Here is a 22,661-nt window from a genome sequence, read left to right on the forward strand (position 1 = left end):
TGCTGCATTTGCTTCCATACATGTAACTGTTAGAAAAGATTTTTCTGGACATGGGTCTTTACATAATTACACACTTAAGTTCCTTAGTAAATCTTGCATCATCCATGGTATGACAGCATTTGGCACTAAGCACTGTAAATAATCCTGTTTTAAGTGCATTGGATCTGTGGGCGGCTTCCTGGAATTTAAATATATAAACATGCAAAAGGAATGTATCTGTGTCCCCCATGTGCACTCAGTTCCCACTTTACTATTCCTGTAGTAACATTAAATGTTTGCTCTGTTATCCTGTTTGTTTTTTCACAATTTTTGTCCCTTAAACATATTCAATCAATAAACATTTCCCACATATTAACACTCACACAAGCATAGACTGGGACAGGAAATCCAGTTCTTTTCAGGAAAGGTCTAAACTGAGTTGGGAGTAAACTTGTAGGCAGGGAGGGGGAGACAGCTCCAAAGGAGATGCAGACCAGAAACAGAGCAAACACACAGCTCTACATCAAGAAATCTATGAATAAGTACTTTAATAAGGCAGACTGAAAAATAGCTACAAACCTACCAGTGGGACAACTCCATCCTTACAGTAAGTCTTTTGATTCTAAGTGAGTTAAAACAGAGAAAGAAATTCCTAACTGTGGATCAAACTTTGCCTCTGGATGGATAACACACGTCTCCCATTAAAAGCAAACTTTAAAAACAATGAGTAAGTCCTGTGGCACCCGAGAGACTAACAAAATATACATATAGTGTCATGAGTTTACTTGCATTATTTTAGTGAAAGCCACATGAATACATCTGAAGGCAGAATCTGGCCTTTTATTAAACACACAGCCAACCTCCTTCCCCCGCTTCCCCAACCTTCTAACAAACCTGTGCTGAGACTCAGGAAGGGGCAATGAAACACTGGCTCTATAAACAACCCTGATCAGCTATTATCCCACAATCTACAACCCACACTGTAAACAGTATGGTCAACACCATGTAACTCAGACCACCCTACAGAAGCACCCCAGCCTCCTTCACAGCAAAAATAATCTTTGGTGTTAATCTTTAAAATGCGGGGGACGAAAGTTTTACTTCAAGAGAGCAAGACTTGGTTTCCAAAATCTCCATCTGTCCCCACGCTGCCCTTTCTTCACTCTAGAACGCGTTTTGAGATTCTTTTCCCCCCAAGGTAGAGTTGTCAACTTTCTAATTTTTGAAAACACAGGTGATCCCACTGCTCTGCCTTATCCTCAAGGCCCTGCCCCCTCTTTCTCTGCTCTCCCACCTCCCTCTTGCACATAACTCCAGCCTCCCCCAGCTGGACTCCCTCTGTCCCAGAGCTGACACAGAGCCTGCCTGCCCATGAGATGCAGGTAGGAAGCAGCACTGGCTAATTAAGGGCTGGCATGGGTTAACGACCTACCGCCTTCTCTCTTCCTCGCCCATACTTACCTGTCGTTTGGTGTACAGTCAATACACCCAAAGACTGGACTTTCAACTAAATTTTCCAATTGAAAATTGAACCATTGGCAATGCTATTTAAAAAAAGCAGAACGTATGGTTCAAAGCATTTACCACAAACCTTCCCATTAACCCAAATGAGGAAATTGGCATTGATGGCCGCTCCGCCAAAAGTACAGGTTGAACCTCTGTGGTCCAGGACTCTCTGGTCCAACAACAGTGGTGGTCCAGAAGGGCCACAGATGTTGCAGGACTAGAGAGCCCCAGCAGCAGAGATTGCTGGCAGCTCAGAGCGGAGCCAGAAGGCAGGGCCAGTGGGGTACCAGAACCCATAGCCGGTGGGGCATAGAAGCTGGCAGGGAGTCTACAGCCGGTGGGGTTGCCGGGGCTGCTGTGAGGCCAATGGTACCGATGGGAGTTCTGGGGGGCTGCCACGAGGCTGATGGGGTTGCTGGGAATGCCAAGGCTGCCACTGCTTGTGGGGCCAGGAGGCTGGGGAGAGGAGCCCAGTGGGGAGGCTAGTGGCCTCCTCCCAGACCGTCCCTGGTCCAGAAAACTCCTTTGTCCAGGACCGGTCACGTCTGGGGGGAGCTGGACCAGGGAGGTCCAACCAACACAGAAGATCCACAATAGCTAAGGGACTCCTGATGTTGGGATTTCCTTCTTCTTGCACTGGTATTAATAATTCTGCATGAATAAGGAATTGCAGCCCAGCATTATTCCTTGGGAAATTTTTTTTCTGCATCCTCTGTAAATCCCATGGACAATAACAGAAATTGTGCACCACAGGAAGGGGGGGGGGCACTCAGACCCCTGTAGTTCGCAGATCAGAGCAGCTCCAGCTGCTGAATCACAATTTGGGAATGTAGCAACTTAAACGTTTAGCAGGGCAATTAAGTCATTTCTGCCAGACACTCAACAAACTGCCACTCCAAATTAGGCACCAAGTTTACCCTCTCTCCAATGTCCGTTATTTTTGTTTTATCACTTAGGCTATGTCTAGACTGCAAGCCTCTTCCGAAAGAGGTTTTTTTCAAAAGATACTTTCGAAAAGCCTCTTTCGAAAAAGAGCATCTAGACTACAACCAGTACTTTTGAAAAAGCAAGTCGCCTTTTCGAAAGAGAGCACCCAGGCAGTCTGGATGCTCTCTTTTGAAAAAGCACATTTTGCATTACACTGCGCCTTTTTTCGAAAGAGCACAAGGCATTCTTCCTCGTAAAACAAGGTTTTCCACGGTCAAAAACACTGCCACAGTCTAGACGCAGGGGAAGTTTTTTTGAAAAAAGACCACTTTTTTCGAAAAAAACCCTGTAGTCTAGACACACCCTTAGATATACTTTTTAACAATAATGTTTATAACCCTATTAAGCAATAACTCCACACACCAGAGACCTAGTACATGGCTATGCAGATTGAGAACATATGCCACTATTTCTGTTTATTTACTAAGCAGCCGAAGAGAAGTGTCAAAGTTTTTTGTTAACTCGAAAGTGTTGAGGGATGTGCACTGATTTTAGGCCAGTAACTGTAAAACGGAAGTGGTGCCTTTGCCAGTTGTTTTGCACAATATTGTGAAACTGTTCTGTATCAAGTTTTTCTGAGTATATAGTTCAATAAACTTCTGTTGTCCTGATTGTATAGCCGTCCCTAGCTTTTCTGAATTTTTGCAATCCTCTACTGATTACGTTAAATATATAACATCGTGAGTTTTTAAAATGACCTGAACAACGGAGTTATCAAAAAAAAAAAAAAAGATTTTGTTTTTTAAAAGGACCGGCAGGGATCCACTATCCTCTGATCTTAAGTAACAGTGGCTTCGGTTAGAAAATATCTACAAAAGCAACCACCATCTTAGCACCAAAAGAGGTTCTAGCTTCTAGTTTTGTCTGTCATTGTTGTTTTTTCTTTATTGTCTTTTCTGGGGACTAACATACTTAGCTTGTCACTCTCATTCTTCCTTCTCTGGATTATGGTCTCCCTGGAGTTGCTTTGTATCAGCTGACTGGCAGGACCTTCTTTCACTGGCTTACTAGCTCCTCCAAGAGCCTCATCTGCTTCTCAGTGATTTTATTCTTCCAGATGCTGTGAGGCTGTCAGTTAGTACCAATACCAGTTCCTTGTATCCCCTTAATTGCCAGGTCACCTAAACCTAAGTATTCATGCACTCGGGCAGATCCATTTGAAACTCTTCACTATCCACTTTGGACTTGGCTGTTTCAAGAAATTTTTGTATCATTTGCAAATTTTGCCACCTCACTGTTCACCCCCTTTTCCAGCTCACATTGACCAGCACAGATCCAAGATAGGATCTTCGGTAGTTTATAGCTTACCAAAATTTGCAAATAATGACGTCCATGGTGAGCTTCGCTTGAGTGGAGATTAGGGATGTAAACGACCAATTGGATAGTCGACACACTAGCCAGTTCCCTCCAGCTCCAGCTCCATGGGAGGGGGCAAGGGTGCAGCAGCAGCCAACTTTGAAATGTACAGGAGCCTCCACTGGGGACTATTAATTGAACCTCTTTAGTCCAGCACCCTCGGCACCTGACTGGTGCCAAACCAGAGAATTTGCGGAACCACTAGAGGTTTAGCTGTACTACCAGCCCTTCCACTGCGTACTGGGCTCTTAGAAGACATTTGGGGTAAATTCGAGCTAAATAACAGCACAGAACACGGAGAGCCAGGACTGGTGGCTGTAAACAAACTTATTGGGACTTCAGGACACTTGGCCACACCCATGATAAGTGGACATCCGACGAACTAAAATCATGACAGACCATGAATGTTACTGGACTAGAGAGGTTCAACCTGTACAAGATTTAATCTCACAGCATTTTAAATTTCCTGAATAGAGAACTCTCATGTGTCCCTTGTTGTGGCTGTGGGCATGGGTGGTTTGAGAAGTCTGGTTATTACACCAGACTTTAACAAAGGGAAGGTTCCAGAGATACATAGGTTTGATGGGATAGACGGAGGCACAGTGGTGGAGAGAGAGCAGAATGACATCATGGCCGGGAGAAGAAAACACAGTAAGTTGTCAGTTATCCTTTCCTGTGGAGCTGAGCACATCTCTGCAGATATTTAAAACAGAAGGTACATACGTGTCTTTAAAAAATCATGGCAGTCCTATTAATTTAAATTGCCCACATGCTGTGTGTGTAGGTGTTGCTATCTTCCACCCACAACTGTGAATTTTTCTGCTCTTCTTTTTTATATTACTGTCAAACATTTATTTTAAATCAGCATTTTGTGGCATTAATATCCCTAAATCATGGCAATGATTCAAATAAAGTTAAAAAAAAGTGCTCTACTGCTACTGTCCACACAGACATGACTCTGGGAGGAAATCTGCAGTGTTGCCCTGACAATGCAGATTGAAATGCAATCCCCGCACCTCAAAGCAAGAAGGCTTTTTCTGGTGGGGACAAAAGGATAGTAGCTCCATTGGGAATTGGGAAGGAATGAGAAGCTTTTCTTGAGAGCTGGTGGGGCTCAGGTTAAGTCACTGGTCCCTGTGCACCTAAGAGAGGTTATGTTAACACAACCCCTCCAGCGTGAGACTTTTTTCAGGCCTGTCTTTCTTTCTACATGTCAGGGGCAACATTACGCTGCTTGTAGTTTTGTCCTGACCTTATCCCTCCAACAATTACATATGCAAAAAATCAATGTGAAAAGAGAGTCATCTGCAAAATTAATAGCCAGAATAATGAAGGCAAATCCTTGTTCTTTACCTTCTCACATTGTTGCAGAAGCAAACTGCACACAAAATTTTGCATGGATGTTTACTGTGGCAATTTATCAGGGAACACCCATTTCTTGAACTTTACGGGCCTTATATCCTGTTGGGATTTTTTTTAGGTATTCTCAGTAGGTTTCTTTAATGCTCATGGAAAAACACAAGAGTTGCAAAACAATGAGCCAAACTCTTAGTTGCTGTAAGTAGGTGCTGCTCCATTTACATGAGTGGAACTGCACCCATTTACCTCAGTTGAAGATTTGGCCTAGTACCTCTAAGATCCATGCATATTAACCAAACACTCTCTCCTTATGTGTAAAGATTTTGCCTTTTGTTTTTAAGATGAAAACTTCAAAATTCCAATAAAGTTCTATACAGTTCAACAAAAATATCTATGCATTCTTAACTTTTCCTATTAATGGTACCAAATACTCATTTATTCTTACTACTTTTACAGATCAAATTTTGAGCAAAAATATTCAACATTTAATAAAAGTCATGTTAGGAAGGGGTGGAAGAACAGTTCAATTTTGGCCACTAAAGAAGCCAAGTGCTGCAGTGTACATTGAGAAGGATTCGGGATAACCATAGTTTTTCTTGAAGGTGCTACGATGCTTTGTAATTATTACATATGTGGTACAAGGCATATGTAGCTTGATATATGAGCCTTAGAGAAGGAAAGGGAATGAGTCACTCATTTCAAAGGGACAGATCCAAGACCCATTAGAGTTAACAAGAAAGATTCCCACTGATTTCTATGGGCTTTGAATCAGGCCTAATATCTGTCGCAATATGACTATGGGCAAAATCCTGGTTCATTTGGTAGGGTAAACATAAAGGTAGGGTATAGGATGGGAACCACAGCAGATGGACACAATATCAATTTTCTCTCTTTACAGTGATGCAGGCCAAGTCTTCTGCTGTGATTAAACTATCACATTGACAGTTTATGGTGTTAAATACATTGTTTGGTTCCAGAGGTTGTTATTTCATTGTGCTGAAAGGACTGATTCTGGATACAAGTTCTGTCCTGAAGAGGATGAGATCCACGTCTCTTTCGCTTTTGCATAGGTCTGTGTGGCCAACCCCACCTCTGAGCTATGGTAATTAGATCACTAATAAAAACCCCAACAACCTTCCATTCATTTTTTCATCTGTACTCATATAAAGCTTTAACTTTACTATACAGGCAGTCCCCGGATTATGTACAAGATAGGGACTGTAGGTTTGTTCTTAAGTTGAATCTGTATGTAAGTCGGAACTGGCATCAGCTGCTGCTGAAACTGATCAGTTTCAACCGCGGCTGAATCTGGACGCCAGTTCTGACTTACATACAGATTCAACTTAAGAAACCCAGGCGTCCCCAAGTCAGCTGCTACTGAAACTGATCAGCGGCTGATTCCAGGAAGCCTGGGGCAGAGCAACTCTGCCTCGGGCTTCCTGTAGTCAGCCGCTGGTCAGTTTCAGCAGCAGCTGACTTGGGGACGCCTGGGGCAGAGCAGCTGGGGTGCTGCTGGGTTGCTCCAGTAGCGCGGCTCCTCGGCGCTACTGGAGCAACCCAGCAGCACCCCAGCTGCTCTGCCCCAGGCATCCTGATTCAGCCGCTGCTGAAACTGACCAGCAGTGGCTGAATCAGGACGCCTGGGCAGAGCAGCTGGGGTGCTGCTGGGTTGGTCCCGAGCGGCGCTGCGGGACCAACCTGGCAGCCCCCAGCTGCTCTACCCCAGGGGTAGGCAAGAAAAGCCGGGTCTGCTGGGGGGGGGGGCACTAGCTGCACCCCCCCCAGGAGACCAGGGAGACGGGGGTGGCGGGATCGCCCAAGTCCTCCACGGCTTTGCTCCGTCTCCCTGGTCTGCTGACCTGGCAGACACGGAGTAAAGCCACAGAGCACGCGGGCAGTGGGACAGTCCAGGCGCGCTGTGGCTGTCCCACTGCTGGCGTGCTCCGTGGCTTTGCTCCCCATCTCCCTGGTCTGCTGGTCAGACCAGGGAGATGGGGAGCAAAGCCGCGGAGCACGCCCGCAGCGGGACAGCCCAAGCGCGCCTGAGCTGTCCCGCTGTGGGCGTGCTCAAGGCTTTGCTCCCCGTCTCCCTGTAGACCAGGCGGCGACTTTGCTCAGGTGTTCCTTTTCTGCTGGGGGGGTCCAGCGGCTTTGCTGGACCCCCCCAGCAGACCAGGGAGACAGGGAGAAGCTTTTCTCGCCCTGGAGGACACAGGTGGCGACCCGCCGCCCGTGAGCTCCGGGGCGAGAAAAGCCCCGTTCGTAAGTGCGGATCCGACATAAGTCAGATCCGCTTAAGTCGGGGACTGCCTGTAGTGTAGATGTAGTCACACAGTGCCATATGAGCCTCTTTTACTGTGTGTGTAAGACAAAATCAGCTTTTATCCAAAACTCCCAATCTTCATGAAAGAAGTTACTTATGTGTGGCTCATAAGTTACTTCAGTGCCAGGAACCTCTTGTAGTCTAAGCAAAATTATTACGGTAATAGAGTACAAGATTCTGCTCATCTGACTTCATAATTTGAATCAGAGCCATTCCTACCATATCAAAGCATACAGTAATGAAAAATAGAACTAAAGTGCCCACACTGTTCTTTAAACTAGTATTTCCTAGTAAATTATCTGAGATCAAGGATTTACTGGCATATATTTGTTAAAAAAAAGAATATTTTTACTGGCCTGTCCTTTGCTTTCTACTCTGACAAGTAGTGTGACACATTATTAAATCAGTTTCCAAAGGCTTCAGGAAAAGTTGGGTTCATGTGGGTAAATGTTTATTTAAAATAGAAATAACTTTTGAGTTTTTTAGCATATAAGTCTAAAAAACCCAAATGCTGGATAACCCCCCCCCCCCCCAGGGTTTCAGCAGGCAACGGGGGAAGCCCCACGATGTCATGGTTCTGCTGCAGCCACACTGCTCAGGGAGCCTCGGGCGGCTCTGGGCCTGCTAAGGGAGCTCAGGCTAGATCCATGCCTGGGTACGCCATTCCCCAATGGGGGCGATAGGCAGTTTCCCTCCCTGGCAGTGTGATGAGGTGTGGAAGGGGCAATCACTGGGCCTGAAGCCACACGTCACTGCATGAAAGTTAGAGATGGGCTCACTGGATTTGGGGTTGGAAACGTGTCAGTGAGAGAACTGGGCGGTGACGTACACAGCTGGGGGGGGGCCGTGTACGTCACAGCCCTGCCCCCCCTTCCCCTCCCGCCGTGGCTCTTGGCTGAGTGCTGCGCCCCTCAGCCGGGCCGTCGCGGGGGAGCCAGTGGCGCAAGCGGCTGTTTGGGCTCCCCCACGGAGACCTGGTTGAGGGGCCAAGCACTCAGCCGAGCGCCACAGTGGGAGGGGAAGGAGGCGGGGCGGGGCGGGGCGGGGCGGTGACGTACACGGCCCCGCCGCCTGGCTGTGTACTTCACTGCCCCGCCTCTCCTCCCCATGGCGGCCTGGCTTAGCACACAGCACTCAGCCGAGCCGCCACAGAGGGAGGGAAAGGGACGGGGCAGGGCAGTGACGTACATGGCCAGGGACAGGGCCTAGCAATGAACATCACCACTCCGCCCCCTTGCCTCCTGCCATGGCGCTTGGCTGAATTCTGCGCTGCTCAGCCGGGCCACCGTGGGGAAGCCCAAACGGCCACTTGCTCCACTTGCTCCCCCGTGGCAGCCCAGCTGAGCGGTGCAGAACTCAGCCAAGCGCCACGGTGGGAGGCGAAGGGGGGGCGGGGCGATGACGTACATGACCCCACCCCCCGGACACGTACATCAGAAGGGTAGGGTAAAAAAAACCCAGATATCCTTGATCGGGGGCCGGAGGGGGGAGGGACCGGCCGGGAGAAGAGCAGGGCTGGCTGGGAGGAGGGGGGTGGGGGCAGGAAGCAGAGCTGGGGGAGGTCAGAGGCAGTGTAGCTGGCCAGGGGAGAAAGGGGGAGCGGCGGCCGGTGGGAAGCAAAGCTGGTCGGGGGTGGGGTCAGCCCTGCAGAAAGCAAAGCTGGTCATGAGTGGGAGTCGGGGGCAGCGAGGCTGGCCGTGGGAAATCGGGAGGAGGAACTGGCTGGTGGGGGGTGAGGAGAGGGAATTGGCCGACAGGGAGCTGGACTCACCCGGGCGTGTGCATCCCTGACGGAGACAGAGGAGAGAGAGAGAGAGGCAGGAGGAGGAGGAAAAGAGAAAGAAAGAGACAGAGAGAGGGGCAGAAGGTGGGGGAGAGCTGAGAGAGAGAGGGGGAGGCAGTAGGAGGAGGAGAGAGAGAGAGAAAGACGGAACGAGAGACCGGAGGCTCAGGAGAGAAGACCGATGTGGAGGAGAGACCTGAAAATCCCGTCTTACGATGGGCTAATTGGCTAGTGTTCTTAGAACACAACACCATTTATAGCTCCCATGCATTTGATATTTTTTCTAAACAGATGCTCCTTCTTCCATCTACTAACTCCTGGCCTCAGCAGAAATTCTTTTTTACTAAGGTCTAAACTAGAGATGACTGAACCATTTGGATAAAACAGGAACCAAATCACACCTTGGCCCAACCAGCAAAATGGCCAACATTTCTCAGAAAATTCACTGAAGTGTCATAGAACCCATCTCTCCATTCTCCACTTTTTTTAAATCTCTTTCCTCACCCTACTTTTACTGGTGGGATCTCAGCCAGCTGATGATGCTTCTCCAGTGTGATTTTCATGATGGTTACAAGGAAAAATGCACAGCATGCCTTGGAAATGCCATACACTCTGGAGCATGACAACCCAGAGCATGAATAATGAACAGTGGCTGGTCCAGCCCACCACTTGCTACTACAGCAAGGAGGAAATTTAGGGAACTTCTTGGCCAGAGAAAGGGCTACCCAGAGGATCAGAATCTTTCCTACAACATAAAATGCCAAAGTAGCTGTCTACCATTCTCTAGACAGCCTACTGGAATCTTGATTAGTATCAAGATTCTTCCTGTTCTATTGAGCAAACAGTTACTAAAAGAACATACACATTAAGTTTTGTAAAAATCACTAGGAGCCCCTCAAAAATAAGTTCTTGTTTTTAATCTTGTTCACACACCACTACCACCCTCCTCCCACAAAGTTTTCCTTTGGATTTCTAAGTTAGAACAACTTGAAAATCTGATAACAAAAAGCTCAGTTGTGTTCACTACATTTGGGTCCAAACCTTGAGAAACCAAGATTTTTGCCCATTGACAGCACAAAGTTGAAAGCAGGGGCAATAGGCCGACTCGGCTGTCGCCTAGGGTGCCGCCTTCAACGGGGCACCCGATGATGATGTCATTCCATTGATGGCCGTGCAGGCAGGGGCACCGATCGCGTGTTCCGCCTGGGGTGCCAGCTGCCACAGCCCGCCTCGGGCCGCTCCTGGTTGAAAGTCTGCTCAAGCTCACTCATGCTGGCTCAGATGTGCTCGCAAATCTTTCAATGGACTTGATCTGGGTTTCAAGCTTGTAATGAAGCCAAAATTTCATGGAGTTTCAGATTTCATGGCAAAGGCTTTGCACAGCTTTCATTAACATTGTATTTGCTCACAAAACTGAGCTGTCATATGCTTGGATTATAATTGCTTTGTTGTAGCCCTGTTAAAAACAAGTTTGAAGCGTAGACAGTTTCTTCAATAGTTCAGCCAGATGGCACTATTTAAATTCCTTACTTTTGTATTCATATTCCACTCTCATGCAGCAAATTAAAAAAAACCCTCACATCCTCCAAAACCTTAAAGAAACCATCCTGACTACAGTTAATATGTGCACTTAAATTAATATGGGTATAAATCTTCTATTTACTAATCCATGCTTTGCCAACCACACATCATCTTCATGAACTGCATGTGCTGTAAAAATGAAGTCCATATTTTTCAGTTAAAAACCACTACAGAATATATTTGTCTTATTGACTGTAGACAATTGTCACGTCATGGACAACAGGACAACTTTAAAGGGGCATGATTAAAATTAACTGGTAAAGTGGCCACCTAGGACACCACATTTTAGGTGGCATCACATCTCTGGGAGGAGATCCAATCCATGAAGAACTCAAGTTGCCAAAGAGTCCTGCTCCTGAGAGCCTAACTCTAAAGAACGTCATTGCCAGTAAAGGAAGGCTGTGAAGATGATACATTCTCTAACCCAGCCACAGAGAGGAGCGGAAGCAGATAAAGAGGCTACATTTTAGCCTTCAGTGCGGCTTTGTAGAGAATAAACTTTAATAGGTTAGCTTAAGAATGATTGGATGGCAGCAACATTTTAGGTCTATTTCTGTACACTGGCAGAGTGAAATGGCAATTTTTTTTCTTGACTGACCGCTGCTGTGTTTTTATCTAAGAGTCTATGTAAGACAGGTGCACCTAAAAGCAGAAGGAGGAAACATAAGATATCTGCTTTGATCATATGGCGATGTTTGTGGGATGTAAATCAAATATTCTTCACTAGGTTTGCACAATACCTAGAGCCATACAATACCCTTGGCCAGCCAAGATATTAGCAGCTTCCTAATGATGTATACCTCCAAGTATAATTTAGCACTGTCACATTTCTCTGTCTCTTTCTCCCACCATTTTGTTGCATATTTTGCCTTCCATGGACTTTCTTTGTCACAGCTGGCATGGAAATCTCTGAATGAGTGTGATTCCTGTCTGGACCATGACTCACTCAACTTCGTTTGTTTGTATAAAGCAGAGAACACTCGGTCTGCCACTCTTTATATGGACTGTCAGCCACAATACTGGAGATGGTGTTGGGCCAATTTCTGCTGTCTGACGCTAAGCACGGAGCTCTATTTTTTAATTATGCACACTCCCCAAAGGACATTTTGGGGTCATTAGAGAAGTAAAGTACTGCTTTCATTGCCTTTACACAATTATTCTGTTGCCCCATATATAATGCCATATAAACCACATGTCTAACCAAGGCATAAATAAAATAATTGTAATAAAAAGCACATTGTGATCCAAAGCATTCCTGCATTTACACCCTGCACACTATTGTAATAATCTTTGTACAAAATAGGTCTTGTGAGGTGCCATGTGAAAACTAACACCTCACTGGCATTAATGAGAAAGGGGAGGAAATGAGAGAAGACAAAGCAAATCAGCAAACACAAGCAGGAAGAAAGATCATAGACACTCCTCCACCATCAGACTCTATGTCATTTCCTTTACCATTTGAATAATCTTTGCCTTGAAGGAGCAATCTTCAGAAGAATCCACTTTCAAGGTACACTGGACTACAAAAGAAAGGGGACAGATAATCCACGTTCTCTCTTTTGCTCGTTCACCTAAGATGATGAATGCCCTGTACCAAAGGGTCTCTGGGAAAGATCCTGACCAAGGAAAGGGTCAGTCCCCTGGATGACTGCAGGTGAGAAAGGCCATGCTGAACAAAAAGCTTCGAACCAAAATCTGTAGATTAAGTTTTAGCGTTTTAGATGCATGTTTTCACTTTTATTTACTTGTAACCATTTCTAACTTTCTCTTACACTTGAACTCAAAGCCTATACTCTTTTGTTAATAAACTTCTTTTATTTTTTAATTTGAACCAAGGGTCTCAAACGCCCAGCCCACAGGCCATCTACGTACCAGAGCATATTCACAACCTGGCCCTAGGAAACCTTATTCCCCAATCCCTGCTACTTTCTTCACTGCACTGCCCTCTCTCCCCGCACGGCATCCTGCAAGGGACCTGGCCTTCAGGATCACTGGGGAGGCTGGTACTGGGTGGCAGGCATGTCCTTCATTCTAGCACTCATCTTGCTCATATATCCTGGCCACAGGAAGTGCGCCCTATGCTAGGCCCCACCCAATAATAAAAACATAATATAAGAAGGGCCATACTGGGTCAGACCAAAGGTCCATCTAGGCCAGTATCCTGTGTGCTGACAGTGGCCAATACCAGATGCCCCATAGGGAGGGAACACAACAGGTAATCATCATGTGATCCCTTTCCTGTCATCCATTTCCAGCCTCTGACAAACAGAGGCTAGGCACACCATTCCACCCATCCTTGCTAACCTCCATGAATTTATCTAATTCTTTTTTGGAACCCTGTTAAAGTCCTGGTCTTCACAACATCTTCTGACAAGGAGTTCCACTGGTTGACTGTGTGCTGCGTGAAGAAAAACCTGCTGCCTATTAATTTCATTTGGTGACTCCTAGTCCTTATATTATGGGAACAAGTACATAACTTTTCCTTATTCACTTTTTCCATACCAGTCATGATTTTATAAACTTCTATCATATCCTCTCTTAGTCTCCTCTTTTCTTAGAAGCTAGAAGATACAACAGCACTGCATTGTGAGGCATCCAAGGTTGCAGGACAGGCAGTGACACAGCCTATATATGAATGAAAGACACACACACACACACACACACACACACACACACACACACACACACACTTACACTTACACTTAGAGGAAGAGAATAATTTCCTATCTTTGAATTAAACATGATTCATAGAGGTATACATAAGTTTAAAATATTGAAAATTAAAGGCAACAAAATGAATCATAGTTCATCAATAAGTCCCACCAAAACAAACTTGCCAGCAGCCTTCCCGCGCATTATGCCATGAATACAAATTAGCATTCAGTCTGTAAATTCCTGTGCTTTACAAAACCATACTTATGCTCAGCAGGGAAAAGTTCAATAAAAAATGCTGGAATCTGTTTCAGAAAACAAGGTTTCAAGAAATGTTTTTCTTCTAAGGAACACATGTGCCCTTCTGTCTGACTCTCTTCCTAAGAGGCAACACAACACTTCAGCAGATTAAGTTATATTTACAAGAACAGGCCAATCCTATCCTAAAATACAATTGTGCAACTTTCATTAACTATGCCAGATGATGCATATGCACAGCAGATGGCAGAATTTGGCACTTCATTGGTATTGCATGTCATATAGGACAGCTCATAAAACTTTGATTTAACAGAAGATTGCTGATGTGCTATTGAACTAACACCTTGTTCTGCAGTTGCCAAATGCACATGCATAGAAGTCATGGGTTTATATTATTCTTGTTCAGTGGCACATTCGTAGTAGAGCAGTCACTTTTTTGCAGAAGAGGAAAAGTGCAGGATCTGGTGGGGATAGTTTTATAATGCCTGGCCAAGTGGAAAATGCATTTGACTTCCACAGTAGTTAATAAAATCAGTATTTAACTTTACAGACTACTGAGAGGTAGGTATAAGTGTTGAATGTGTTTGCCCTAGAAATGCAGTGAAAGGTATGCTCCTTCTTGTGAAGCAGAACCAGAAAAGTCTGATTAAAAAAAGTTTAAATTGAGACTATATTTTACTTAAATAACTTTGAAATATTCTTGAAAGCAAAGAAATTTGAAGTGTGACGTGCTCTGTGCAAAAATCAACGAAGTCTCGTCCATTTACACAAACTCACTATCCTGGAGCCGGCTGCATCTCCGGCGCAGAGCATGACGGTGCCGAGATGAACCCTGAAGAGGACGACATCACCGTCGGCTGGGGCACCGGCAAGGTCCACATGGTCGGTGCTAGTGCTTGCAATGGTGCCAAGACGTGCGTCGGTGCTGAAGAGCCCGGTGCCGACGATTGGAGGCACAGTCCCGGAAAGGTACTCTGAGTCGGCGTCGAAGGTGACAGTGCCGCAGACGTTGCCACAAGGCTAGGGTGGTACGGCACCGGTGCAGCCAAATGAGGGGTCGGGAGAGAACCCAACACTGATGGGGGTCGAGCCCATTTGGGTGCCGAGTGAGGCTTAGGAGCCGGCGTCGAGAACTGCATTGATGCCGAGGTAAGCGATACTGGTCCCACCGGGGATGGTCCCGACACATAAGGACCCTGAACCTGCTGGGCATGCCGGTGCAGAGGTGAAGCCCGAGCCAACACAGCCTCTGGCGTAGGCAACCTCAACCCTTCCACCTCAACCGATGACGATGGGGAGGTGGTGAGATTGATGAGGTCCTGCGCCACCTCAAAGGTGTCCAGCGTGGACAGGCAGTGTGGGGGCAATTGCCCTGGGCTAGAGGGGCGTTCTGCTCGCTTATGCCGCACCGCAGAGGATGTGTGCACCGGTGAGTCGGCACCATGGTGCAGGGCCAGCGTGGTCTTCCGAGACAGGGACCTCCCACGAGACTTTCTCACCCTCTTTGATGCCGGAGAGTGAGACCGGTGCCAGGTTCTCGACGCCGAGGCCCGGGCCCAAGGCAGGGCATCCTGCGTGGACACCAGTGCACTGCGCACCGTAGGGTGGCCAGTCGGTGCTGGCTGTAAAGCTGTCTCCATGAGGAGAAGTTTTAGGCGAGAGACTCTCTCCCTTTTAGTGCGCGGCTTGAAAGACTTACAGATCTTACAGGCGTCTGTGAGGTGGCTCTCACCCAGACACTTCAGACAGCTGTCGTGTGGGCCTCCTTTGGGCATGAACTTTGCGCAGACAGCGCACGCCTTGAAGCCTTGCGGCCCTGGCACGCCTCACCCCCAAAGGGGGAGGAATAACAAAGAATGAAGTAGACACTAACTACCTAACTAATTGAACTATTTACAATGCTAAGAGAAACGGGAACCATTAACTAAGCTAAGAGAGAGACACACTCCAATGACCGTCACGGGCGGTAAGAAGGAACTGAGGTGGGGCAGTGCCGGCAGGTGTACTTATGTCCCACCATGGCGGCGCCACTCCAGGGGGCGCCGCGCTATGGGTACCGCTAGGGAAAACGCTCTGGAAGATGCGGTGCACACAGTGCACACACCTAATTCGAATGGACATGAGCAACCACTTGAAGAAGAACCCAAAAAATCCCTTTGCCGCTGGTCAACACCATCAGTCCCATCTTTTTCTCTTGTAATGCCATTCACAGACGTGCAGCCATCCTGCCAACACTCTTATGTGCTCAAAAAGCTACTAATCAACAAATGCAGTACGATTGAGCCTCAACTATCCAGCAGACTCTATTCTTATGGGAATACAGAGACTATGATATCACTGGCACTTTTCACCTGCAGGTCAGATCTCATAAACCTTCCCATCATAGTTCAGATCCCTCACTGTTCTCTGTTATTCCTCTTGATACAGACAAAACATCATGATATGCTTTGCTCATCCATTTCACAGAGATCTGAGAAGAAACCCTTCATCGTTAGGTCCTAGATCTGCCAATGTCTTTTCCCACTTTATTCATTGAGGCTGACAACAATTACAAATTATAATGAGCAACCACAGAACATTAATTTCAAAAAATAAACAAACAGCAGCATGGTCATCTTCTTGTAATTCGCATACTCTGCAGAGCAGGCTAACATTTCATGAGGCAGCTGGTGAAAAATTTGATTACACATGTGAGAGTTGGAGACAATTAAGATTGGTATAAATCAGTATTAACTTTATCGTACATTTATTTTAGTTAGTTTATAAACTAAAGAGAAAAAAATTAAGAAGAGTTTTGATAACTGTGACATTCAACTCCCATAAAAGTTAATGAGACTGGACAAAACTTGTATATCCTTTTTTCAAATATATTTCCCACACATTTACTGTAATCATTCCATTTAGTTAAAAAAGCACTTCCTTAGGTGATCTTTTGTTTGAAAGAAAACTTTAAATTGAATTCAATTTTGTTTGTAAAAAGGTATTTCATAGTGACAAAATGGCTACTAGCCATCCAGTCATATTTTTATAATAACTCTTATCAGAGTTGAAAGCCAACTGCACAAAACATCAGTGGAATAATTTTCCTCCTTGTTTCCCTTGAAGCAGTTCAGGATATATATGAAAATAAAGTAATAAATGAATGTCTATTATTATGAAGCTACCTATGGTGCCTATTTCATATTGGTTCCTGGACAATACTATATGGAATCTAGGAATTCAAAAATACCACATTCACTTTTCTACTATAGGATATAATAAATGTCTCTATCTCAGTTAGAACATTGTTTTTGTAAACAGTCTTTTAGCAATGCTGTTAGAAAAACAGTCACACAAGTGTTATTGAAATATGATTCATTTCTGCTTAGCAACTGAAACTTTTTTCTTCTCTAGCAAATGAAAGACAATGTGGGAAAATCCAAGACCATTCAGCCTATCATGAGTTTAATGTAAGAACTTCTTGCAATAAGATTAACATACATGGGCCTGATAAAAAAAACCTATAAAGTCAATGGGAGTTTTTCCATTGCTTTGGATCAGGCTCGTAGCTCTGGATCTGAACACAGAAAAGCATATGACATCATGTGATCTGAATTGTATTTACATTTAGGATATATAGACAAATTGAGGAATCTGAAAAATGGAGACTGACCTGTGCATTCATGCTGTAATCCTTTACCGTAGTATCCTTTTTCACAGATACATTCAAACTGGCCTGTGTGAGTGCCACATTTGCAGCTTGCCATGATGTCACAGCAGTTCTCATTTGCCTCACAGAGATATGAACACTGGGCTATATCTTCTTGAATGTAACTGCCAGAGGGCAGATCTGTATAACAAATCAGTCATAAACACCACAAAGTTAAAACTTAGTGAAACATTGCTGAAAGCCTTATAGTTCCAAATCTATGGTCATTTCTGGTGATCACAGAATCAGAAGATTAGGGTTGGAAGAGACCTCAGGGGGACATCCAGTCCAACCCCAACTAAACCATCCCAGACGGGGCTTTGTCAAGCATGGGTTTAAACCTCTAACATGGAGATTCCACTATCTCCCTAGGCAACCCATTCTAGTGCCTCACCACATAGTTTTTCCTAATATCCAAACACTGCAATTTGGAACCATTCCTTCATTTTCTGTCATCTGCCACCACTGAGAATAGTTTAGCTCCATCCTCTTTGGGCCCTCTCCCCTTTAGGTAATTGAGGACAGTTATAAAATCTCCCCTCTCTGTTCTATGCAGACTACATAAGTCCAGTTCCCTCAGCCTCTCCCCATAAGACATGTGCACCAGGCCCCGTAATAATTTTCATTGCCCTTTTCTGGACCCTCCAATTTGTCCACATTCTTTCTGTAGTGGGGGAGGGACCAAAAGATAGACATTAAACTTCAGTTCTTTGAAATGTATGGCTTATATCCTTAAATCCTTAAAATGCTCACTGAAAAGTATGAGGAAAAAAATCTTGAAGTCTTTACTCAGCTTCTTTTTAGTCCTTACTTAGGTAAAATTATCATTGATCTCAACACAAGAATTAAAAGGGAAGCAAGGGCCCAAATTAGGTCCCATCGAAATGAATTTAACTTTGATGACTCTAAGAGATCAATTTGTCACCGAACATGTGACTGTTACTAATAGGTACATTCTCTTCCTCCATGCCTCTGCATAAAGTCCCCTCCCCCCATTAAAAAAAACAAAAAAAAACCACCACCTTACACCAAAACAATTTGGTCATAGATATGTATCATATTCATGTTAAAGCAGAACGTTTACTTAGATCACAACTACATGAATACTCATGGCTAGATCCTCAGTTGATATGCAACTGCATAGCTCCTTCCAAGCTAGCATAGATACTCTTATTTACTCCAGGTGAAGATCCTCCCTATGTTAACAGCTACTCTAATGCTTTTTTTTTTTTTTTGGTTCAATGACAATTCTTCATAAAGGTAAACATCAGAAAGCATTCCACTCCATAGAATTTTTATATCTAAAAAAACCATATAAAGGCTTTTTATTGATACTTAGACAAAACCTGGAATCCTTACTAGGGCATGTCTGCACCATGTGCCATCGTAAACTGGCCCTAAGTCCTTATTTAGGCAAAATCTCTACCAGACCAAACCCTGACACTCTTATCCAGTTCTTACTCAGGTAAAATGGAGCCTTGAAACTAGTCCAAAGGGCAATGCAGATGCACAACAAAGAGAAGAATCTGACCCAATCTGTTGAGAAATCTACTATTTACCTTAAGTCCTGAAATCTGCTGGCTTCCATTGACTATAATACAAATAAATGCAAGAAAAATACAGAAGAAAAGAGAGCTGAACATTTCACAAGGCCTTTTATTTCCAGCCAGACCCTACACTTTCTATGGAACCTGACATGATACTTCTAGGGAAGTAGCCATATTTAGTAAAATATAGTACCTTCATGAAGAGCTCTGCGAGCTAAAGCCTCAAACTCTGCAAAGCTGTGAAGCAGGTAACAGTGTTCTTCCTTTGGATGGGAAGCCATGTCATTCAGTTCTCGGATGTTGCCCTGCCATATTCCAAATGTGAAGATCTCTACTCCAAATTCTCGTAAAGATGCTGCGATGGGCCTAGGATCACCTCCATTGGAATATCCATCAGTAATAAGAAATATCACCTTGGTAGCATTTCCACGTGAGTGATGCAGTATTTGCTATAACAGAGTATAAAACAGTACAAAGCAAAGGGTTAGAAACAGCTGACTTATACACAGCCCTTTCTTCCATAAGGCACCTCCTTTTTTTTATTGTTTTCTGATTTAATCCAGTTTTGCTAGACCACCCAATATTAGCACAAGAAGATCAACAATCTTTAAGCAGAGATGGTGGTTATCAAGCCAGCTGTTGACTCGTTTTTATATGCGCACACTCCTGGCACGATCCAGATGTGAATTCGTGACCCTGGGCCAATAAGCCACTTTTTACAGTGATAAGTAAAAATCATCTGCTCAGGCAGAGGGCAAAAATAAAAATAAAATTCAAACACACAGTCCTTAATAGAGTGAGAAGTCCTTCATTAGTGTTTCATCAACTCTGATTAGGTAACAAGTAGGATGGCTAGTATACTATAGATGCAACTTAAGACCCATTTGGCCAGATGGTGTAAACCTGGAAAACGGCAACAGAGTTTTGATGACCTAAAGCAACTGAGGACCTGGCTGTGGTACTTTGCAGTTTATCACAGGTTCCACACCTGAAAAAATCACTGTCCAGAGCAAAACCATTTACCAGATCCCTTCAACCGCAGGTGGGAGTATAACCAGATGCCATACTGCAAATATGTTTCAAATGGCAGGCAAACATCCTTTGCCATGTGGCTAGTACAAGAGTCACCAATCCTTTGAGGACTTTGAAATAGATACATCACCACACAGAGGTCAGCTGTACACCAACACTGCGGTTGTGTGAAAAATGTCAGAAGCTTTGGTTGCTTACAATGTTAAAACTTGATGTCCTGAAACAGACTAGATGCCTTTAGAAGCATAGTTATTTAGCTGGAAATTTCTGCCCCTGCCAGACATCAATGCCAACATAATGGCAGTCTAATGGGCTCTCTCAGGGTATGTCTTCACTGCACGGCAAAAGTCGAAATAAGTTACACAACTTCAGTTGCGTCAATTGTGCAGCTGAAGTCGAAATAGTTTAATTTGGATTTTGGCGCTGTCTACACAGTAGGAAGAACACTTCCTTCGACTTTCCTTACTCCTCATGTAATAAGGGTTACAGGAGTTGGCGTAAGAAGTCCTCCAGCTCGACATTTCCAAATAATGGCTCTCTGTGTAGACGTGCACTGTTATTCTGAAATAACGTCAGGTATTCTGAAATAACACTGCTTTGTAGACGTACCCTAAGTGAATGTGAGCTCAGGAGCACAGACTAGAATCACGGCTCATCAGGAACTAATCAAGAATGATGGACCCCAAATCTGAGCCATTGGTGCTGCTCTACTTCCAGAATCCAAGGAGGCTTGCAGAGCCTTCTCTGTCAGGCCCCATTTCAACCTAACCTCCCTCTAGCGCTCTCTCCCTGGGTGCACATGGAGGAAGTGACATTGTCCCAGGACATGTCCTACTGTAATATGCGGGCACCAGGAGTATCCATCATTAATTGGCATCAAAGCATCACACGAGGATCAGATATCAAATCCCAATGACTCAACATCTGTCATGATGCTAGTACTTCTGTTCAGAGCAAGGCTGTCAAGGTTAACTGAAACCTGTCTAATCTATACCACCCCCACAGCTGGCCAAAACCTCTGAGCTTGTATGCACAGAGCATAGGCACCAAGAGTGGACTCTGTGTGAACAATGACTCAGAAAATAATTAAAGATCCCAAGTCCAGAGTGCAGAAGTAGCATTTTGTGCTGCCATTCAGGGTTCCTAGCCACAAACTGTAACTCTTTGGACCGAGATAAGGATAATGCATTAACATGTGGGGTGTATTACTATGTAGGTAATCATAGAATCGTAGGGCTGGCAGAGACCTCAGGAGTAATCGAGTTCAGCCCCCTGCCCAAAGCAGGACCAACCCCAACTAAATCATCCCAGCCAGGGAATTTGTCCACCCCGTCCCTAGGGAACCCATCCCAGTGCTTCCCCTCCCTCCCAGTGAAATAGTTTTTCCTAATATCCAACCTAGACCTCTCCCACTGCATCTTGAGACCATTGCTCCTTGTTCTGCAATCAGGCACCACAGAGAACAGCCTCTCTGCATCCTCTTTGGAACCTCCCTTCAGGAAGTTGAAGGCTGCTATCAAATCCCCCCTCTTCTCCTCTGTAGATTAAACAAGCCCAACTCCCTCAGCCTCTCCTTTTAGGTCATGTGCTCCAGCTGCCTAATCATTTTGGTTGCCCTCTGCTGGACCCTCTCCAATGCGTCCACATCTTTTCTGTAACGGGCGGCCCAGAATTGGATGCAATACTCCAGATGTGGCCTCATCAGTGCTCAATAAAGGGGAATAATCACTTCTCTAGATCTGCTGACAACGCTTCTCCTAATGCACCCTAATATGCCATTAGCCTTCTTGGCTACAAGGGCACCCTGTGTAATCATATCCAGCTTCTCATCCATTGTAATCCCCGGGTCCTTTTCTGCCAAACTGCTACTTAGCCAGTCAGTCCCCAGCCTGTAACTATGCTTTGGATTCTTCCGTCCTAAGGGCAGGACTGTGCACTTGTCCTTGTTGAACCTCACCAGATTTCTTTTGGCCCAACCCTCTAATTTCTCTAGGTCACTCTGGACCCTATCCCTGCCCTCCAGCGTATCTACCTCTCCTCCTAGCTTGGTGTCATCTGCGAATTTGCTGAGGGTGCAATTCATCCCCTCATCTAGGTCATTAATAACAAATAATTTAACAAAACCGGCCCTAGAACTGATCCTTGGGGCACTCTGCTAGAAACCGACCGACAACCTGATATCGAGCCGCTGATCATTACTCACTGAACCCGACAATCTAGCCAGTTTTCTGTCCACCTTACAGTCCATGTATCCAATGCATACTTCCTTAACTTGCTGGCAAGAATCATAAAATCATAGAAATCATAGAACACTAGAACTGGAAGAGACCTCAAGAGGGCAACAAGCCCAGTCCTCTGCCCTCCCTGCAGAATCAAGTACCATCTAGATCAGTGTTTCTGAAAGTGCTCTGTGAAAACACTTTCAGAAACACATTAACTGGTTTCTTTATTTACTGGCGCCGCGGCCACGGAGCCTCGCGGCTCCCATTGGCTCCATTTTGCTATTTGTAGCCAAGCAGAGCCTCAGACAAGATCAAGACCCTACTGTGGTGGTCACTGCACATATACCTAGTGAGAGACAATCCCTGAGAGAAATAGGCAAGGCAGAAT

The 22,661-nt window shown here is 45.1% G+C and overlaps 1 protein-coding gene across 3 annotated transcripts in view; it reads right to left on the reverse strand.

The window, feature by feature from the left end:
* Positions 1–22,661, reverse strand: part of SVEP1 (sushi, von Willebrand factor type A, EGF and pentraxin domain containing 1) — a 179,428-nt gene that overhangs the window by 131,048 nt on the left and 25,719 nt on the right. For all 3 annotated transcript variants that reach the window (XM_075931436.1, XM_075931435.1, XM_075931434.1), the window contains exons 2-3: positions 19,213–19,468; positions 17,437–17,613 (exon numbers count right to left, since the gene is read on the reverse strand). In XM_075931436.1, the coding sequence (XP_075787551.1) occupies positions 17,437–17,613; positions 19,213–19,300 (265 nt within the window). In that variant the 5' untranslated portion in view covers positions 19,301–19,468. The remainder of the gene's footprint in view (positions 1–17,436; positions 17,614–19,212; positions 19,469–22,661) is intronic.

The sequence above is a fragment of the Pelodiscus sinensis genome, chromosome 6 (assembly GCF_049634645.1).
Source record: "Pelodiscus sinensis isolate JC-2024 chromosome 6, ASM4963464v1, whole genome shotgun sequence".
Taxonomy (NCBI): Eukaryota; Metazoa; Chordata; order Testudines; family Trionychidae; genus Pelodiscus; species Pelodiscus sinensis.